General features: G+C 40.5%; 2 protein-coding genes across 4 annotated transcripts in view; one reads left to right on the top strand and one right to left on the bottom strand.

Moving 5' to 3' along the window:
• Positions 1–7056, top strand: part of npnta (nephronectin a) — a 50893-nt gene extending 43837 nt beyond the window's left edge. For all 3 annotated transcript variants that reach the window (XM_086211656.1, XM_086211658.1, XM_086211657.1), the window contains 4 exons: positions 1027–1116; positions 3537–3635; positions 4811–5070; positions 5247–7056. In XM_086211656.1, the coding sequence (XP_086067782.1) occupies positions 1027–1116; positions 3537–3635; positions 4811–5070; positions 5247–5357 (560 nt within the window). In that variant the 3' untranslated portion in view covers positions 5358–7056. The remainder of the gene's footprint in view (positions 1–1026; positions 1117–3536; positions 3636–4810; positions 5071–5246) is intronic.
• Positions 5498–15902, bottom strand: LOC147257625 (hydroperoxide isomerase ALOXE3-like). The gene is made up of 15 exons (XM_086211655.1): positions 15877–15902; positions 15610–15787; positions 15187–15391; positions 14970–15051; positions 13822–13944; positions 13549–13652; positions 13178–13344; positions 12062–12205; positions 10998–11201; positions 10750–10836; positions 10492–10661; positions 9248–9369; positions 8351–8451; positions 7553–7723; positions 5498–7423 (listed from the first exon to the last, which is right to left on the bottom strand). Exons 2-15 carry the CDS (start codon positions 15760–15762, stop codon positions 7244–7246), a joined length of 2013 nt encoding a protein of 670 aa, XP_086067781.1. The 5' UTR covers positions 15763–15787; positions 15877–15902; the 3' UTR covers positions 5498–7243.
• Between the last annotated feature and the right edge of the window lie 2352 nt (positions 15903–18254).

Consider the following 18254-nt stretch of genomic DNA (forward strand, 5'->3'; position numbering starts at 1 on the left):
AATTGCGGCTGATGGGCAACCTGATTATGTGATAGATACATAAATCGAATATTTGACTTTATGATTAACGCTCTAAAAATGTTTGCGTGTCTTCGCTTGAATCAGAATAGAACAGCTATTTCATACTTGATGTCAGTGCTCAAGTTACTGTTACCTTAATCAGAAGCAAACACTCTAAGAACGGATGCAGGATTCTGAGGGGATGATAAAAAAAGCAGACACACACACGCACGCACACACACGCACACACACACGCACACACGCACAGACCTAGAGACCTGGATGCCAGGGATGACTGGAGCGTCTGGTGCGAGTGTCACTTCCTCACTGGGATTCCTTTGGCTGTCGGGAGACATCACTGCCTGCCAGGTTTTCTGACTCAGTGCGGTGATGAGCCCTTTTCTACCTGCAGCTGATTGGAGGGGAGAACCTGTGGGGTTCCTGGGGGGGGGGGGGGGGGGGGGCTGACAGTTCAAGTGCGGGTGAAAGTACATTCATGGCATCAGAGCAGGAATCTGTCTGTAAAGCCGCAGCTTGTTTCATTGATCGTTTGTCTCATTAAATTTCACTGACTTGACGCTACATACTAAAGTGATGAGGTTTGTGTGTATTAAAGGTGTTTAAAACCAGTAAAGATGAGGATGATTCTAAAAGGTTGCAGCAGTAAAAGGAGATGGAAAAGCGTCACTTTTCAGCCAGCCTCTATTAAGACAGGGTGACCTTTAGTGTGACCCCACTGGAGAAGGAAAACTACTATTTTAGGATAAGCTGTGTGTGTGCCTGTTTGCGGGTGTGCGTGTCTTATTTTATGTTTCACAGTTGTTCTGTGGTTTGTTTCTCAGGTCTCTACAGTTGTTAAATGTGCTCAGCTGAAGTTATTCTCACTCTAAACCTCGATATTGATTCGTCCTTGTGTTGGTCCAGTTGTCACATTGCAGGAATGAAACACAATAGCCACAAACAAGAATGCAAGAGGGCAAGTATAATACCTTTGTTAATGCTTCATCTTAATCTGTGTCTCCTCAGTCCCTCGGAACCATGACCATAACACCGTCCTGGGGATCGACTTTGACATTGAGCTGGGTAACACGGCAGATGAAGCCAGGGATGATCCAGGTACACAAAGCACATTTGACAGGGACAATCTGGTCTCTTCTGCTCTTCAGAGTTCATTATAACGACTAGAACACAGCAGATGCTGGATTTACTGATATTCTTGTGTTAAAAAAAAAAAAAATCTGATTTATGTTGCTTACATTAATTTTAACTTGTTTAATCTCAATATGATAACACCTATACAACGATTTGATCATTGTAACTATATTTCCCCCTCATCACATGTACCTTGAAACTTTACCTAATCATATTAATTCTAGTCCAGCAACTAACATTTCTTAATTGATGAGATTCATTCTGCAGGTTTGTTGTGATCCTTTTTTCAATTAATTTCATTCAGAAACACGTTACTCATTCAAAACATACCGTCTTTAGCAGCGTTGTGATATATACCACTAATAAATAGTAAAGCTCTGCAGCAGAATCTAGACATGCAGCACTTCTCTCTGATATTAATGTTCAGCGGAAACTTTCAGCTTGTCTGGTGGAAAATCTGACATCTATTATTAAATTACATTAATTTACATTTACATTTTAACTTTGATTAATACTACGGCTAGAAATGCTTGCTGAAATTTTTACTGAATAATTGCAAGTGAACGCAACACTCAACAATTCCCTGCTTCACCAGCTGCCGTAGCATCTTAGCTCAAAGATGCTGCTGCTTGAGGCAGCAATGAAAGGACTGTAAACAATGTAGCTGCAGCAGGACAAACTCTCAAACTCAGGGCTGCTCATAGTGGGGTTTATGGGCAAAGTGTGACCCGCCATAAGGTGCAGGATGTTATTTACCCATGACGGAATGAAGAGGCACATGGACAAAAGACATTCTGGCACCACATTGTATTTACTTTTGGCTTGCCGTCCACATTTAATTTCCAGTTTTGGGCTTTTCAGCTGGTTTGTAGTTTTATTTGGTATAAAAGCCTTTGCCAACAAGCAAATTCCAATATATCTGCAAATCAGTCTGGCTGTAATTATGACTGATGATCCATATTTGCCGTGGGCATGGCTGCAGTGGAGGTGTGTGACCAGATGTGTTGTGATGAGCCTTTAAGAGAAGGTGACACATGACATCTGGTCTTATCTGTTAAAATAATGGCTGGCAGCCCAGAAAACGCTACCAGACATGTCATCCATTTTAACGTTGAGGCGATTTGATGGCTTTGATAATTAATTGTTTGCTCAGAAGTACATTAGTTTTCTTACAAAGTACTCAAGTAAGTGATATCAAGTTCCTATAAAGAGAAGATGGCATTACGGTCGCTATATTAGGTCAAAGTAATTAACCACTATTAAATATGACACTTAAACCAAAAATGTATTTGTTTTCGTGTTTGTTTCACCAAAAATGCATCATTTAAGTTACCAGTAGAGGGCAGCATTACGCCTCGGCTGTGTAAATTTTATAGAGGAAGAAGACACTTCTTTTTTTTTAAATAAGCTTTTTAAGGTAATACACTAATACATAAAAATACATAAAATACAAAAAGCTGGACAATTGTTATGACAAAAACACATAAATTAATGAATAGATCATTGAGGAGACTTCATAAATCACACCCTAAATTATTCAAGATTCATGAAATTAAATAAATTCATGTAACAGTGGAACTTCAGAAGTGCTTATGCTCTTTTTAATTTTTATGAGCAACATTGCCTGTCAACAGGGAAATCTGTTCTGATGCAAGAGAAGTAACTAAATAGATTTCCCCCTCTGAAGTTTATCTATTCATTTACTCACAAATTTACCATCATGTATTTCAATTGAAACTGGTTGTCATCGCCAAAATTGATATATGTGATTAATTTTTGATAATGTTGCTCTTATTTCTTAACACATGTGGACAGCAATATTTGGATAATAGGATGACCCACTTTCCCTCTGTCCATCCATTTTCTATACTGCTTATCCCTTAAGGGATACGAGGGGAGGGGGGGCTGGAGCCTATCCCAGCTGGCATTGGGCGAGAGGCGGGGTTCACCCTGGATGGCTCGCCAGTCCGTCGCAGCCTACTTTCCCCTACTTTTTTGTTTTTCTAGCCATCACCACGAAAGAAACTGTTAGTTATTGAATATTATAACTGCACTTTATTGCACTTCATGTCTATGAATTATGCAAGCCAACTTCCACTTGTAGTTTTTTGTGATGCATCGTCTCTGTCTGAAGAGATTTGCGTTAGAACAAATGTTAAGCTTTTTATTCTGTCGTCATCAGAGGGAACATCAACACTCCTCTGCTAAGGTTAGAGACCCTCAACAGGACTCAAGTGAAGCCTAAGAGAGAGGAGAATGAAGTGGTTTTCCTGTGTGTGTGTGTGTGTGTGTGTGTGTGTGTGTGTGTGTGTGTGTGTGTGTGTGTGTGTGTGTGTGTGTGTGTGAGATCCACTTCTTTGAAAAGTATGCTCAATTCTTTTTAGAGTCGGGGTACCTGAGCTGCTCCTTTGATGATGGTCTTTGCGGATGGATCAGGGACAAAGATGGAGACTTGCACTGGGAGACGACGCCTGATCCGTCAGGTAATTGTGTGGCAGGAGTCTCACTCCAAAGCTTTAATATGGAAAAGTGTTTATTTTCCAGTCAGCAAATGGAAATAGCTGAACACGCGCACACACACACGGGTGCGCACACACACACACACACACGGGTGCGCACACACACACACACGCATGCACGCACACACACACACACACAAACAGAGCTGCACAATGTAAATGGCTCCATTTCTTCTTCTCAATTACAGGTCAAGATGAAAATTACATGAGGGAAGTAATTTCTCTTTTCTGCAGATTAGTGTTTTGCTCTACAAAGCGATGCAAATGAGAAGCGGATATGTGAGCAGGCAGTGATACCTGTGACTCACTGTTTTTCTTCAGGTTCAGAGAGGACATATTGAATTATGTTGAGAGGACTCAGCAGACGTGCAGTAACATACTGGCACTGCTGAAGCAACACTAACTGCATCTGGCTCCCACTTCCAGCCGGTTTAGTTCTGCCAGTTCAGTCTAGTGTGTTTTCCAGAAAATCAGGCCGGAGCTCGATGTCAGTGGTTTGTGCTCCCTCATCTGTGAAAAGAAACGTTTTTGCCAGAACTTTAAATTCTCTGGGAAATCATTTGCAGTTAATTTGACGAAGAGTAATTCCACACAACATTACAGTAGCCTGCATTAAATATGATGCATGTTTGAACATCGAACATTTATAAATCCGTGGACACATCGACTGTGCATGTTTTTTTACACAGCATTGCTTTGTTATTCCATGCTTATTTTCTTTTATACTTTTGATGGACAGCTGCTGGCAAACACGTGACAGCTTTGGCACCGATTTTTGACAAGCTCATAAGTTATGCAGAGAGCATGCCGATGCGTACTGTATGCACCTTTAACACCTTTCAAAGACAAATTGGATTTATTTAGAAGAGCTCACAATTACAGATCACAATTTGCTTCATGGGGCTTTACAACCTGCTGTAGGTACAATGTTCTCCATCTTTAGACCTTTGATGGATTTAAGAAAAAATACCTCCGTTTAAGAGGATGGACAGATGTTATAAGTACAGAGCAGATCAACAAAGTTAAAACACATCGTATGCATTTGATAACATTCAGTGATACATGTACATGATTGATAGCTGTGGCTGTGAATGCATGTCTATACTCATATTAAATTAAGTTTATATCTGCTCCCTAAGGTGGGCGGTACTTGACCATCCCTGAAGTGGGCAACAAGCGGAATGGACGAGGGGCAAGGCTGGTACTCCCGCTGACCCCGCCCTGGAACGACGGCAATCTGTGCCTGTCTTTTAGGCACAAGCTGGCTGGTCACCACGTGGGCATGCTGCAAGTGTTTGTGAAGAAGGGCAAGCAGTACAGTCCAGCGGTGTGGGGAAGAACAGGTGGAAATGGCTGGAGGCACACCCAAATAACACTATGGGGAACAGGCCTGGAAAGTGTAAGTACAACAATGAAGTTGCTGATATATCAGCTGATTCTGCTATTTCTTGACAGTAGTGAAGTAGTAGAGGGGATCGAATGCATTTCTGGAAAAGAAGAATCAGATCAGCAGTCTGCACGAAGCAGCATGTGCTGATTGTTTCTCTGAGGCTTAACATGCACTGGGCTCAACAGGTGATTCTGAAGGGGGAGCGTGGGCGAGGACGGAGCGGCGAGATGGCTGTGGATGACATCACCTTGAGGAAAGGCTCTTGCACAGAAGAGCACAATCTGAGGAGACTCTGACTGACGGAACAGCAAAAGGCAGAAGGAAGACAGGAAGGAAAATCATCTCAAAGAGAAGTGACTCTGTTGTGACTCCCCCTCACTCTGTCTCAGCTCTAACTCATCCCTCCCTCCCTCCCTTCCATGCATCCTGCAGCCATCCCATCAACAGCATCCTGCAGAAGAGTGTGTTGCTCTTTTTCAACTGTCCATGAATTAAAAAGACTGAATGGAAGATGACGGGTGTAACCCAGCTGCACACACTCGGCCTCTGCTCAGCTTCTTACTGCATGTATGTACTAACCATGGAAACGTCCTCCACCCTTCCTGACAGCGCTCAGACCACACTGCTGAGAAGCCGACGTTTACTTCATTTGCTCCTGGAGAGCAGGGCGTTCCCTCCCGTAGGAGTCTGCTTTTGCTTTGCTTTGAGCCTTTAACCACAAGCCGTTACTTTATTTGTTTGACCACGTGGCCAAGGTGGCATTTTGTGTCAAAATATCAGAGGTGGTACATATATTGTTCAAGATTAGAGGTGAAAAAACAACAATAATAAAGTATGGTATTTGTCCTCATTTTTAAACCTGATGTGGACTCACAGTAAAACACATCATGGCATGATCTCAGTTTTTGGTTTGCAGCTGTTCTAGTTTCAAACGAAACACTGCAGCTATTTCTTTCTTTAGTCATTTACACAATTTAGGGCCAGGCATAAGAAAAAAGAGTCAGAGGATTTTTTGTAATATCCGAAATAATGTTGAAATATAATTTCCAGGAAAAATGCTCATTATTGCATCTGTTGCTAGTTACTTAACAGTTTGCGTGAACGTGGCCACCTCTTTCATCTTAATTTACAGCACAATTTTTTTTAAATCCTCGTAATTATTGTCGCACAATATTTATGTGCTAAAAGAGGCAATTTCTGTGTTATTTAACTGGATTATAAAGATCTAAATATCTCTCCAATTCCTTTACCCAAGTCATTTTGTACATACAGCCATATTCACACTAGTATTTTTGTAAATTTCATGTTTATTCTCAGCATGTTGAATTTATTCTTGAAATGGTATTTCAACTTAGTTCTGAACATGCAAAACAAATATCCAAATCTTCATCCTCGATTTTGTGCCCTTACTTCTGGCCCTACTACTCTAGAGATCGAAGAAAGAAATAGGAAATATTTTTTACCCTGATTCTTTTGTAGAAGCCTGTAAAAGTTGTTAAAAATACTCAAAAACCATGTTTTTTAGATACTTGAAATGCGTCGATTACTTTACAGCATATTACACAACATTTACTCTGTTAGATTAAGTGCAGTTTGTTATAAGATCCCAACAACTTTTAAGGCTTTCATAAATTGTATTATTGTAAATGTAGTTGTGTGTACATACGCTAAAGATTCAGGATCCCATTTGTTGTGTGGTGTCTTTGTTGTGTAAAAATTCACATCTTTATTAATTAGATCTCAAAACGGTTGGTATTTCGACTTCAAATTGAAAATTATGTTTTCAGATTGAAACCTTGTGCAGTACAAGGCTCTGTTTAAAGTGCACAGATGTGTATGTGTTCTGGTATAATGCTTGGTAACCTGTAAAGCACATAGTTACATATTGTATGCTGTGACAATGAAGGGCACGGGCTGGAATTAAGGTTTTCTGTATGCATGTGTACATTCACCATATTCAGATTAATCTACAGCAGTTATGTAAATAAAGTACATTTGACTGATATGTGTATGATACAAAGCATGGTCTTTTCTTATCATGCAGCAGTGCTTCAATGAACTCTGAGGTCCTGATACTAATCTGATCTGATTTAGCCGAGAGGGTTCAACTGCAGCTACAGGTTACCATGGTGATGTTAACAACTAAGCCAACAGTGAATGAGACACAGATTTAGTTGAATTCTTATATGGCCACGCTATTTTCGACCTCCTCTGGATCCATGTAGGTGTAGGGGACCGCCAGTTTCTTGTTTCTGGCTTTGATGGCTGCACTTAAATCTTTAAGCTCTCCTTGGAAATCCTTTATCAGCTTTTTGGGGATCTCCTCACTGAAATGTTCTTCTGGGTACCGGCCAAGAGAGACCTGAGGAGAAAAAGAACTCGTGGTAAACTATGATTCATTAACTCCAAAAAGATAATCATTTTGAACATAATCAGACACTGCATCTAGAAATTACGAACGTAATTTATACGTGAATGCTGGGGCACTTACGAAGTCAGAGGACTGTTTGCTGAGCAACCAGACAGTAGCCATTCCCTGTGCTGTTGCGTTGATGTCAGGAAGCGTCTGCAGCATTGTAGCTTCACTTGTTGTTCCCTTTGTGGTTGGTGGGGGACGCTGGAGGGTGATGGGAGTGTTGGGCATCCAGCCACCGTAGTCATACTGCAATGAATAAACCATCAGTGGATATCCAACAGCATTTCTTAATCAACCCTGATGAACACTCAAATGCACCTGAGAAGACTTGTTTCAAATTTGCTGAAAAGCCCAACGAAGGGCTGACCCAGACTAAATTGGACGCTGCTCCTGACCCATTTGGAGATGACATGAGGAACACAACGCACTTGAAGATTTCATTCTCAGGAACTTTTTTAGTCAGGTACCTTCAGATAAATGGAGCTCGGAGGTATTAACTGGAGCACACAATTGGGTTAATGAGGCGTCGATATTTATCTATTTTTGGTTCAAATTTCGAGTAAATATAAAACTACAAGAGCATCTGTTAGGAATTTATGGCATTAAAAACCCTTTAATTTCATTGTTAATTTGAACTTGAGCATAGTGTAATCATAGTGTTTTGTTTTGGTTTTTGCTGTGATCATTTTTATGTTGGATGTCTGGATGTTTCATGGATGGAACACAGGTTTTGTTTGTTTCATCAATGTCCAGTATCATTTATTTGGCCAGGGTCACTTCTCTCAATTCAGAGAAAGCTTCAAACCCCTCAGCAAATTCTTAAATGAACAGAGACATTTCAATGGGTCACTCCAGTGAAACACAAGGACTCACCTGTCCACCGTTGACAGCTGCATGCTGTGCTGAGCAGGTGAAGATCACCATGGTGACAAAATGGACCAACTCAGGCACAGTGGTAAACTTGTCAGGAATTCCTGGAAATGGGAGAGAAACTGTGTTACAGTCCATCCTTCCATCCATCTTTAACTGCTTATCCAAAATCGGGTTGCCGGGGTAGCAATTTCAGCAGAGAACCACAAACTTCCCTTACCCTTGCCTAGATTCTTTGGCTCATGTCACTATCCACAGTTACCTGACCAGAGAACATGACCCCAAGATACAAGCCACCATTTTCCTGTTGAGAAGCAAGGCCTCAAATTTTGAGGTGCTGATCGTCATCCCAGCTGCTTCCCACTCCACGAACCGTTCCAGTGAGAGCTGAAGGTCGCAGACCAAAGAAGCCAACAGAGCCACATCATCCGCAAAAAAGCAGAAATAAAATCCTCAGCCCACCCAACTGCAACCCACCCACCGCCATGACAACCCCTTGAATTCTGCTCATAATCATTGCAAAAAGGATTCATGACAAGGCACAACCCTGGTAGAGACTAACCCAGCCACTGGAACAAGTCAGATTTTTTACCATAGAACTCAGAATACTGAGCTTGGACGGCCCTGAGTGAGGCCCCACTCACCCTAAACCCTCACCGAAACTCCCACACTGTCCCTTGAGGAACCTGGCCATAAGCTTTCTCTAAATCCACAAAATGCGTAACAAAACTGGTCAGGCTCAATAGCTTTGAGCACAAATCAGGTGGGTGACAAATGACAATTTTAGGGTGAAGTGTTGTTTAAATTTGCATTCTGATGATAAATGATGACATCATCTACAGTATAAGTGAGCACATAAATGACCAATATTCAAACATCAACCTTTTATTTGAAGCCCACCTGTGTCTCTCTGGCCAAGGAATCCATATTCAAAAATGTCCCCAACCCACTTTTGGAGTTCGGTGTCCTGCTGGACCTCAGCGTCATTCTTGTAGTGGTACTTCAAGATTCCATCCACAAACCTGTGAGAAATGTAGATAAAGTAGTTACCACACATTCCGCCTTGATTACGAAGTTTCCATAAACAGTGAGGTAGAAATAGCCTCTTTAATAAAATAATTTAATAGAGTTCCCGCTGATACGCACTTGCAGACAGGAAGCAAAGCCAAGTGACTATTTCTAACCCTTCCCCTAATGTCTATTGCATCTTGTAACACTAAAATCTTTACATGACGGTGAAGGTTCTTAGTCATCCAGGTCGTGGTAAATTGTAATGGTAATTGCAAAGACTGAAGTCTTTACAGTCCTGAGTGACTGCCAGTTACATGAAGCGTTCGAAACAAGAAGTAACAAATAGTCATCAGGCTTTGCTTTCTGTTAGTAAGAACAAGCTTATGCACAACGATACAATTTCATGAATGAAGACAACCAATGCCACGAAAGAGCTTGTTTCCACATAAACCGTTGAGAGGATGTTACATCATGGTGGACTAAGAATGTATTACAGCAAAGCAGGTGTGGAAAAGAGCAGCAGAAGGAGAAGCAGAAGGATTGAAGTCTCAAATGCGTGAGTCTAAAAGGAGGCTATCGAATTTTCATTGATAATCGTGAATTATGGACAAAATTTTCACTAAGGTTTCAGCTTGCAATAATTAAGAAACAGGCGACAATACTACCCACTGGACTGCTGTACCACCCAGTTTATTTGCATATGTTTATCAAAAATGTAAATTTTGCAATTTCTGATTCACCTGTATCCACTGCAGACTTTAAATACCAATTTACAGAATAAGATCCTCCCACTTTCACATCAAACTATGCCCAGTTTCAATTCAAGCCCCACCTACTCCTAAGTGTGCACATGTTTACAGAGAATTTATTTTATGACAGATATAGATACAAATAATGGAGTACTTGCTTGTTTCTAGTATTAGTGGATTTTGATGATACTATGCTCATAGTCTTCACATCTAGCCTACTTGGAGAAAATATGTGCCCTTTGAGTGCACTCTACTATTCTGAAGTAAACTTACGTATGTATGCTTTTATATGGCATAAACACGAGTAAATACAGTAATGAATGTTCACCATTGTTTTATAATGAAAAGAACCAACACATTGTGGAATGGTACTGCCTGCTGTACCTGTTGATGATACCCCAAATCTTGAGTCCATCATCCCTGTAGTAGTAGTTTGGCAGCGACTTCATTCCACGGTCAGAAATGTCACTGGGTAAACAGAGGCTGGTGTAGCTCGTTAGGGACAGCGACCTCCTCAAAATTTCGACCATGGCATCACCACCAGAGGCAGCAAACTAAACAACAGGGAAATATGTGAAAGATGTTTTTAAAGGAAAAAAAGTACAAAGCATCACTGAGGTAATTGAGGGAACGGTAGCCTGCCTTTGTGAAAACTCCCTCCTCCGCTATGAGTAGCCGTCGAGCTAAGAAGTTGATCTGAAGAGTGTAGCGAGTGTGAGGTATGATGAGCTGAGGGGAAGAGGGAACTCTGTTAGTAACACCACTTGTCTTTAAGACACGATGCTACAATCTTGCAAAAATAAAACATTACGTTTCTTGAAGTTGAAATAGAATAGTAATGAGACTACAAACAGAACTACATTAAGTTCTGTCATGTCCCATCAAGTTACCTTGTAGAGTGGATGTACCATGGGGACATTACGCAGCAGTGACACTGCAAAAACCTCCGCCAGCAAGTGAGTGCGCAGCAGGTGAGCATTGAGCTGATGCCAGTTGAAATCTGCACTTCTCACAAAAATCTTAGCAGTCAACCAGTCGTACTCCGAATCAGTCGGGAAGAAGATGGGATTGTCAGCTGCTGGAGTCTGCTTGAGCTACGAGGGAAGAGAAGGAGATGTGATTTGTGTTGTGAATAAAATGAATGTCACAATACATAATTAGAACTGATCTGTAACACAGGGAAATCTGGAAACTGCCATGTTTTAGACCGTTCCATGACGTTGGAATTTCAGGTTTAATGACAGATGAAATTGGGCTTTTGGGGGACAATTTGGGGTTCTATGAATAAACTACATTTGATCTCTCTTTGGCAACACTACCATCTTACATCATAGCTCCATACCAGACTACTTCAGCTTCTTGTCACACATTAAATGGAATTCATAAATTGTGTTTCGGGGGCCATCCTAAATTAATTTTTACACATCTTCGTGCTACTGTATGCATTTTTTTACACATAATTCTTTTCAAGACTTAACATGACTCAGTGTTTTGAACTGCGATGAGATCTTACTGCAGCTCCCCTGACTACTGACGATGAGATGTTAATATATAGTTTTAGAATGTTTTTATTCCCAGTACAACAGTATGAATATCTGTGTTGTGATTGATTGATGCAAATCTTCCACATTCCATTGACCTGTGGAGTGCCTCAAGGCTCCATCCTCGGCCCTTTATCATTTTCCATTTAAATGCTACCTCTAGATCATATATTTTATGAGCACGAGATCAGTTTCCTTTTTTTTTTACTGATGACACCCAGATCTTCTTCTTATTGGACCCTCAATAGAACAATTAAAAGGGCTAACATATACTCATGTCTTGCAGATGTTAAAAAATATCTTTCTCAAATCTTCCCTCAGGTAAATCCTGACACATCAATGAGTACTTCACCCTTTCAATCAACTGTCTAATGTAGACCTACGACATTCGCTGTACTTGTATTCTAACTTACCTGAATAGCAATTGGCATCAGTTTATCATCAGGTGTTTTTTGGAGGAGGATGAGGGGAGCCATCATGTACTGCTGCTTCCCATTCACTACGTTTGCTGTAAGTCCATCCAGAAGCTTGTAGTCACACAGGTAGATGTTCCTGTTCTTGTAAGCAAAGGTGAAAATACAGATAATTACATTGCAGTTACTTACTACAAAGTACAACAAAGACAATCCAAATGCATGGCATGTGTCATGAAGGAAAACATGATCCGGAAGTTGCCAGGTGAATAATGTATAGAGGGTGTTTTGAGTTATTCAGGTAACTTTTTGCACACATAAAATTTGCCTATGGATTTGACTCTGCAGTAACTTGTGTTTTGTTTAATACTGTTTTTATCTGTCATCGTATCATTATGTATATTTTTACTTGTGTTAAATATCCCTAGTGTGGAAGGTAACTGGTTTATTTTGGTGATGCTGTCTCCTTAAGAGCAGCCCAACAGTAGATATCGCAATAGTGGTGTGGACCTTTGAGACTGACACACTAGGAAACCAGTGTACCGCGAAATTCATATCTACGCATGTGCCTATTTTGGCCATTGTGAAGGAAAATATACCCATGAATGTCCACAGGACAAAAAGAGTTCAGGGTAGATGGAATTACAATAACGCTGGCAGATTAATGGATAATGGTTTTTGCCAAATTTTGTAGTTTGGTAAATAGATTGTGTTATTATTTCCACCAAGCTGAGGGTGAGACGGTTAGTGGGGATAATTTATTATGACATATATATCATAGTGTTGTATTTTAACACATTTACACTAACTGCCCATTTTGTATGTTTCTTTCAAACTTCAAGGGGAGATAAAAGGTCTTGTTGACTGCTAAACTGACTTCCCGAAGTGTGTTTGGGAGGGTCCACACTTCTTTTTATCAATGTGACATTTATAATCATCAAAACTACAAAATTAATACTGATTCTCCTCTCAGTGTAGCGGGGGCATAAAAGATCCATAATCAGAATTTTACTGTGTGTTTGGTCCCATCATTCAGTAGCAGGCCAGAAAAATATGAGGATGGAGCAGAGACCACGTCAGTCAAACTTTTTGAGGAGAGAATGAAATAAAACGTACCTTCATTTCTTGCGCCAGGTTATTTGGACCATGGATGAAGACCATGTCATCAGTAACAGGAAAGTTCTGAGGCAGAGCTGTGCAGCGTTGGATCAAGATGGGGTTCACACCGTTTAGAAACTGAAAGCCAAAGAAGTCATCATCCTTCCAGTGTTCCTGGACATAATCTGGGAAAAGAACAGAACAGTTTTAAAGAGAAAAAAGTTAGAATGTAAGATTTATTTTAAAAAAAATCATTGTCACATTTTATATTATTACAATAAACAGGCTTGATTTGTCATTTGTCGTAACCTGTTTTGATTTTGGTCATTTAAATAACCAATGAACAATTGATTTGAATAGGGTCTGTAAGTATTTAAGTCTTAAAGTACCTGATATGGAAGTCCGTCTGTTCCAGAAAACACGGTTGATAGACTCAATATCAGTCCAGGGCTCCTTAAGTTCATCCAGTCCCTTCAGATGCAACTCAGTCAAACTAGAACACAAAAGTGTATTATGAACCTATGAAATGAGCATTGTAATTAGATCAAATTCATACAATTCTCATGTATTCGCCATCTTATCTTTAAAATAAATCAAATAACTGTACATTATTATATCCTGTAGGACAATAATTCTGAAATATAAAAAAAGATGAATCTCACCCTGCAGATGCAGTGTAAGCAAATTCTGCAGTCTTGGTGAAGGAGAAGCGGACCTCACGCGGCAGAGAAAGAGGGTCATCAGCCTCCATGTAGTGGGGAATCCCCTCCACATAAATGTCCCAGCTGGGGACGGATGAGGAAAACAGAGTGACAGGCCAAATGAGCAGTGTTTCTACATTCTTAAATAGTTCGGCACAATATGCGTAAGCATTTTAGCTAACACTTGGGAGCATAAAAATGTGAAACGTCAATCCATTTATATTTCTATATCAGGCATTCTTGTGGCCCCAAATGAGTATTGCACATGACTTGTAGTTGTGTTTTACATTTCTCTCTCCCTCTCCTGAATGCTCCCTCCCCCTCTACCTGCATTCCCAGGCGAGAGTGGCGCACCTGAGAGTAATCATCAGAGCAGAGAAAGTGATCAGAGGTTCACACAGACAATCAGCAGCATGAGACTGTTTGCCCTCCTTTTATTCTCGTTGTGTTTTCCCAGCATGATTTTAGTGTGTTACTCTTTGTTGTTTTTGTTTGGGTCACTGGTAGTTCACTTAAATTTTTTTTTTTGGAGGTGGGGGGGTTAAGCTTTCTTTCAGGACTGGATGATTTTTGAAAAAACATTCTTGGATTTATAGCATTATGATATCACAGGGAGTGATCTTTTTCTCATTCTCTCATTTTCATTAAAATCCCCATTAGCATGATTACTGGAATTTTTGTGGAAAATGGTACTGATCAAAGATGTATTCTTTAGTTTGTAGAATATGATGTATAGGTTAAAATTTTTAAATTTTGAATTAGATTTTGACACATAATTGGCCTTTTAAAAACGGTGTGCCTGCTAAACAAATGATTCAGTGGCTTACCTAGATATTGAAATGTGAATAAGTGAAGGAGCGGGACATATGGTGCTCAAAATAAACTATATTTAGGGCAGGTGTGTGTTTGGAATACTTGCAGATTTTAGAAGTTTTTTTATGGAGAGATAAAGGTAATGCATATTTGGCAGACGCCCTGTTTCTGGGTTCAGCATAAGTTATTGACATCTTGTCATCGCATGTAAAAGTCACTGCTGCCTGCAGCAGAACCACCAAAAGCGGAGGAGGCTTGATCTTAATTTGAGGTCCATGCTCAGACTAAGCTCTCACTGATAGTCTTCATGTCGCTGCTTCAGCTCCTGCTGCCGATTGTACAAGCCAAGATGATGCTTGTCTTGAGAGAGCGTCAGAGCTTTAAAAAAAGAGGAGAAAGATCATTAAAATAACCACATTGTAGCATGGAATTCTTGAAGGTTGCCTGTATTTCTAATGTTATCTGTGGTCAATGAAAATGTAAAGTGTGCCAGACCTCAACATTTTTACTAACCCCGTCCCTCTCTGAAGCGGACAACCTCACTGTCGTCAATCCAGCGGTAAATGGGAACATGGTACAAGTCTCCCTCTGGGGATTTCACTTCCACCTTGGAAGGGAACCAAGAATCTTGAGGGAAAAAAGGGAGCCCCTGTTTGTCCAGCTCTATCAGCACCAGCTTTCCGATGGAGTTAGGACAGGTCACACAAAATGTAGACACCTGGAACAAATAGAAAAGAAAAACTTGAACCAAACGATGACGCACAATGGATAAAGAGTCAGACTGAAGCACAGAAATGTGGCTGTGCGGTTTATCAGCTCTTCAAATTGGGGATTTCATCCAGGACAAATGCAGCACTACACTCATGCTCATACTTTCACACATGCTACGTTTAGTGTACCAAACATTGCGCGTACTGGGATGCATTTCAGACTTACTGCTCCTTTATAGAAGGAAGCTGTTCCTTTCAGTCCTATGAGCCATGTGCGGTCACTCTCCCCATTGGTGCCCACCAGCTTAATGAAGACATTATTAAATGTGGTGGCATTGGCACGGTTGCCAGTTGAGACGGTCACTTCATAAACTACCATTTTTACTCCAGAAAGCAGACAAATCCTGATGGAGAGAGATGGGTTCATGAATTTAGGTCCAATAGTCAAATTGAAATCAGTCAAATTGAAATCACCCAAGAAAGCATCACTTACCTCTGATAGTGAGATCAAGAAGCTGCAAACTCTTTTGATCAGATTCCAAATTGGCTCTTGTTTTATACATGCAGGTTTGTGGGAGGTTCACTTCTGGTTGAAAGAGTCACTTCTGATTTTGCAATATCAGACACGCAGGAACAAGTTTTTGCAAAGAAGCAGTGAAGGGTGCAATTATTTTTCTGCTGTTGACGGTTGATTGATAATTAAAAAAAAAACAAACAAGCAGCTAAAAGCCCATGTAAGATTTTTCGAGAACATACAGGCATGTAAACAAATGTTCATGTTGTAAGACAGAAAACGATATAAATATTTACCGTTAGTTTTGGGGGATGCAACTGAGTTAAATATTATTCCAGTTCAGTTCAGAAATTTTTGAAAAGTCATTTTGTTTTTAACAACAAAATCACAGTTTATAAGTTCTGAAAAAAGAAAATAATATTGAGGCCGATTTACATAAAAAAGAAACAGAATATGTAGGGAGCATTGGGTACCGTTTGCATCTTGGTAACAAAAGTAGTCATGTGACCTCAACGTGAGGAAGTTGGATTTACATTTTTCAAGACCTCTTGGACTGAAGTACATGGGAGTGGTGAGCAAACCAGAGGGAAAAAAATAAAACTCATTAGGTTTAAATTCATTGTGTTTCTAAAATAATCACTCCTCCATTTTATGTCAAATAGGGATGTTTCAGACATGATTAGCTGTTATTTTCAACGCAGGATACAAACCGAGTTTGTAAACTTGGCGTAGCTCTGCAGCTGAGTGACTTTGCGAGGGTTTCGTGGTGTGTAGTTGTGTGTAGAATGTGCTGGTGATCTCAGAACGGGCACGATCATCTGAAAAGAGCCGTCTTTCATGCAGTCTTAAAGTGTGGAATGTGGAGTCAGTCATCTCTCACACACACACACACACACACACACACACACACACACACAATGTCACACACAGGTTTGCCCAGCTGTTCTTGTTAAGACATTACATTGACTTGAGTCGGTGGACAGCCTAACTTAGGCGTTCCAATGTTGTCGATTGCGTCATATAAGGTGTGAACACCAGGACAGATCACCTCGACCAGGTGGGCTACAATTTGCTGTCAGGGAAGCAAAACAAAACAAAATAAAGCTTCCCAGGTGACAGGTTCTCATTGCTTCACATTGGGTGTCCTGCAGTTGCTTCAAGTGGGAAATAATCGTCTTGTAAAATATCTAACGGCCTCACTTGTTTTCACTGGCACTTGCCAAGTTTGAACTTGTCTCAAGGACATCCCAAGTTGATTGTGTACCCACAGTGCCGGGCGGGCCTATTCAATACATATCTCCTGATAGCTGTCTGTTCTGTGAGTGCGCTGGAAAAACTACAACAAAACTCTGTTCATTCACACAACTCGGTCCCGTTTCAGAAACAAGTTTCAACAAACTGAGTCTAAGCCTGAACTGAGAGTTGATTCACCTAAATTCAAGAGTTTGTTTTCAGAATGGCTGATCTGAGTTAATTTCAGGTTCACACTGAATTAAGCGCATTCACTGTGACACTAAAAAGCCAACATTAATGGAGCCCCGCGTACTTTACAACTCTGGAATTGGAAATCCTCATCTATCGAAATGGCAATTCTTAAGATATTCTTAGCATCTTCTGCTCACTGGGTAAACCTTCAGGTCAAGTAAGGGCATTTTCTTGCAACATTAATGGAAAAGACGATCTGTTCCAAAATTGAATGGCTTCGTCATTGATCGCTGTTCCATTGCTCCACCACCTTCCATGAAAATTGTAAGGGGAATTTGAGTGTGATCCTGCTGACAGCAAAAGGGTATGGAAAACAAAATGTTCCCAGTTGAGCTAACAAAATTATGAAGCAGACACATTATAAAACTCAGGGACATTCAGGGAACGCAAACTTCTCCCAGGCCCGCCGAATGTTTTGAAAAAAAAAAATCCTTCTCTTCAATATGACAAATGCATTTGCCCCTGAAAGTAATGGATTCTTCTCTGGCTCAAGTTAAACCTCTCCACCAGGTTTGGGGAAACAAACACATGACACTAGTCACAGTAGGGGCAGGTAATAGTGAAAAACATTCAAATAAAACAAAATAGGAAATATTAAATATTCATAAAAGGATTCCTAAAATAGCATTATCAGAAGTGATCAGTTGAAGCCTTGAAGATGCAGACTGTCCAGATGTCCAGAGTCATTATACAGGTTTTCCCAGAGTATGGCAGCTTGGTCACCAGCCAGCAACATCACCAATATAAGGGGACGCGGCTACGTTGACACGAATCAAGAAATCTGCAGTACATCTTGGATTGAAGCCATTTAAAGATTTGAAAGTCTGCAGTAAAATGTTTAAATCAATATCCTTGAAGAGGGAGGACTGTTA

This window comes from Aulostomus chinensis, chromosome 8 (assembly GCF_037954235.1).
Source record: "Aulostomus chinensis isolate RoL2024-O1b breed Wild chromosome 8, RoL_Achi_v1.0, whole genome shotgun sequence".
NCBI classification, from domain to species: Eukaryota; Metazoa; Chordata; class Actinopteri; order Syngnathiformes; family Aulostomidae; genus Aulostomus; species Aulostomus chinensis.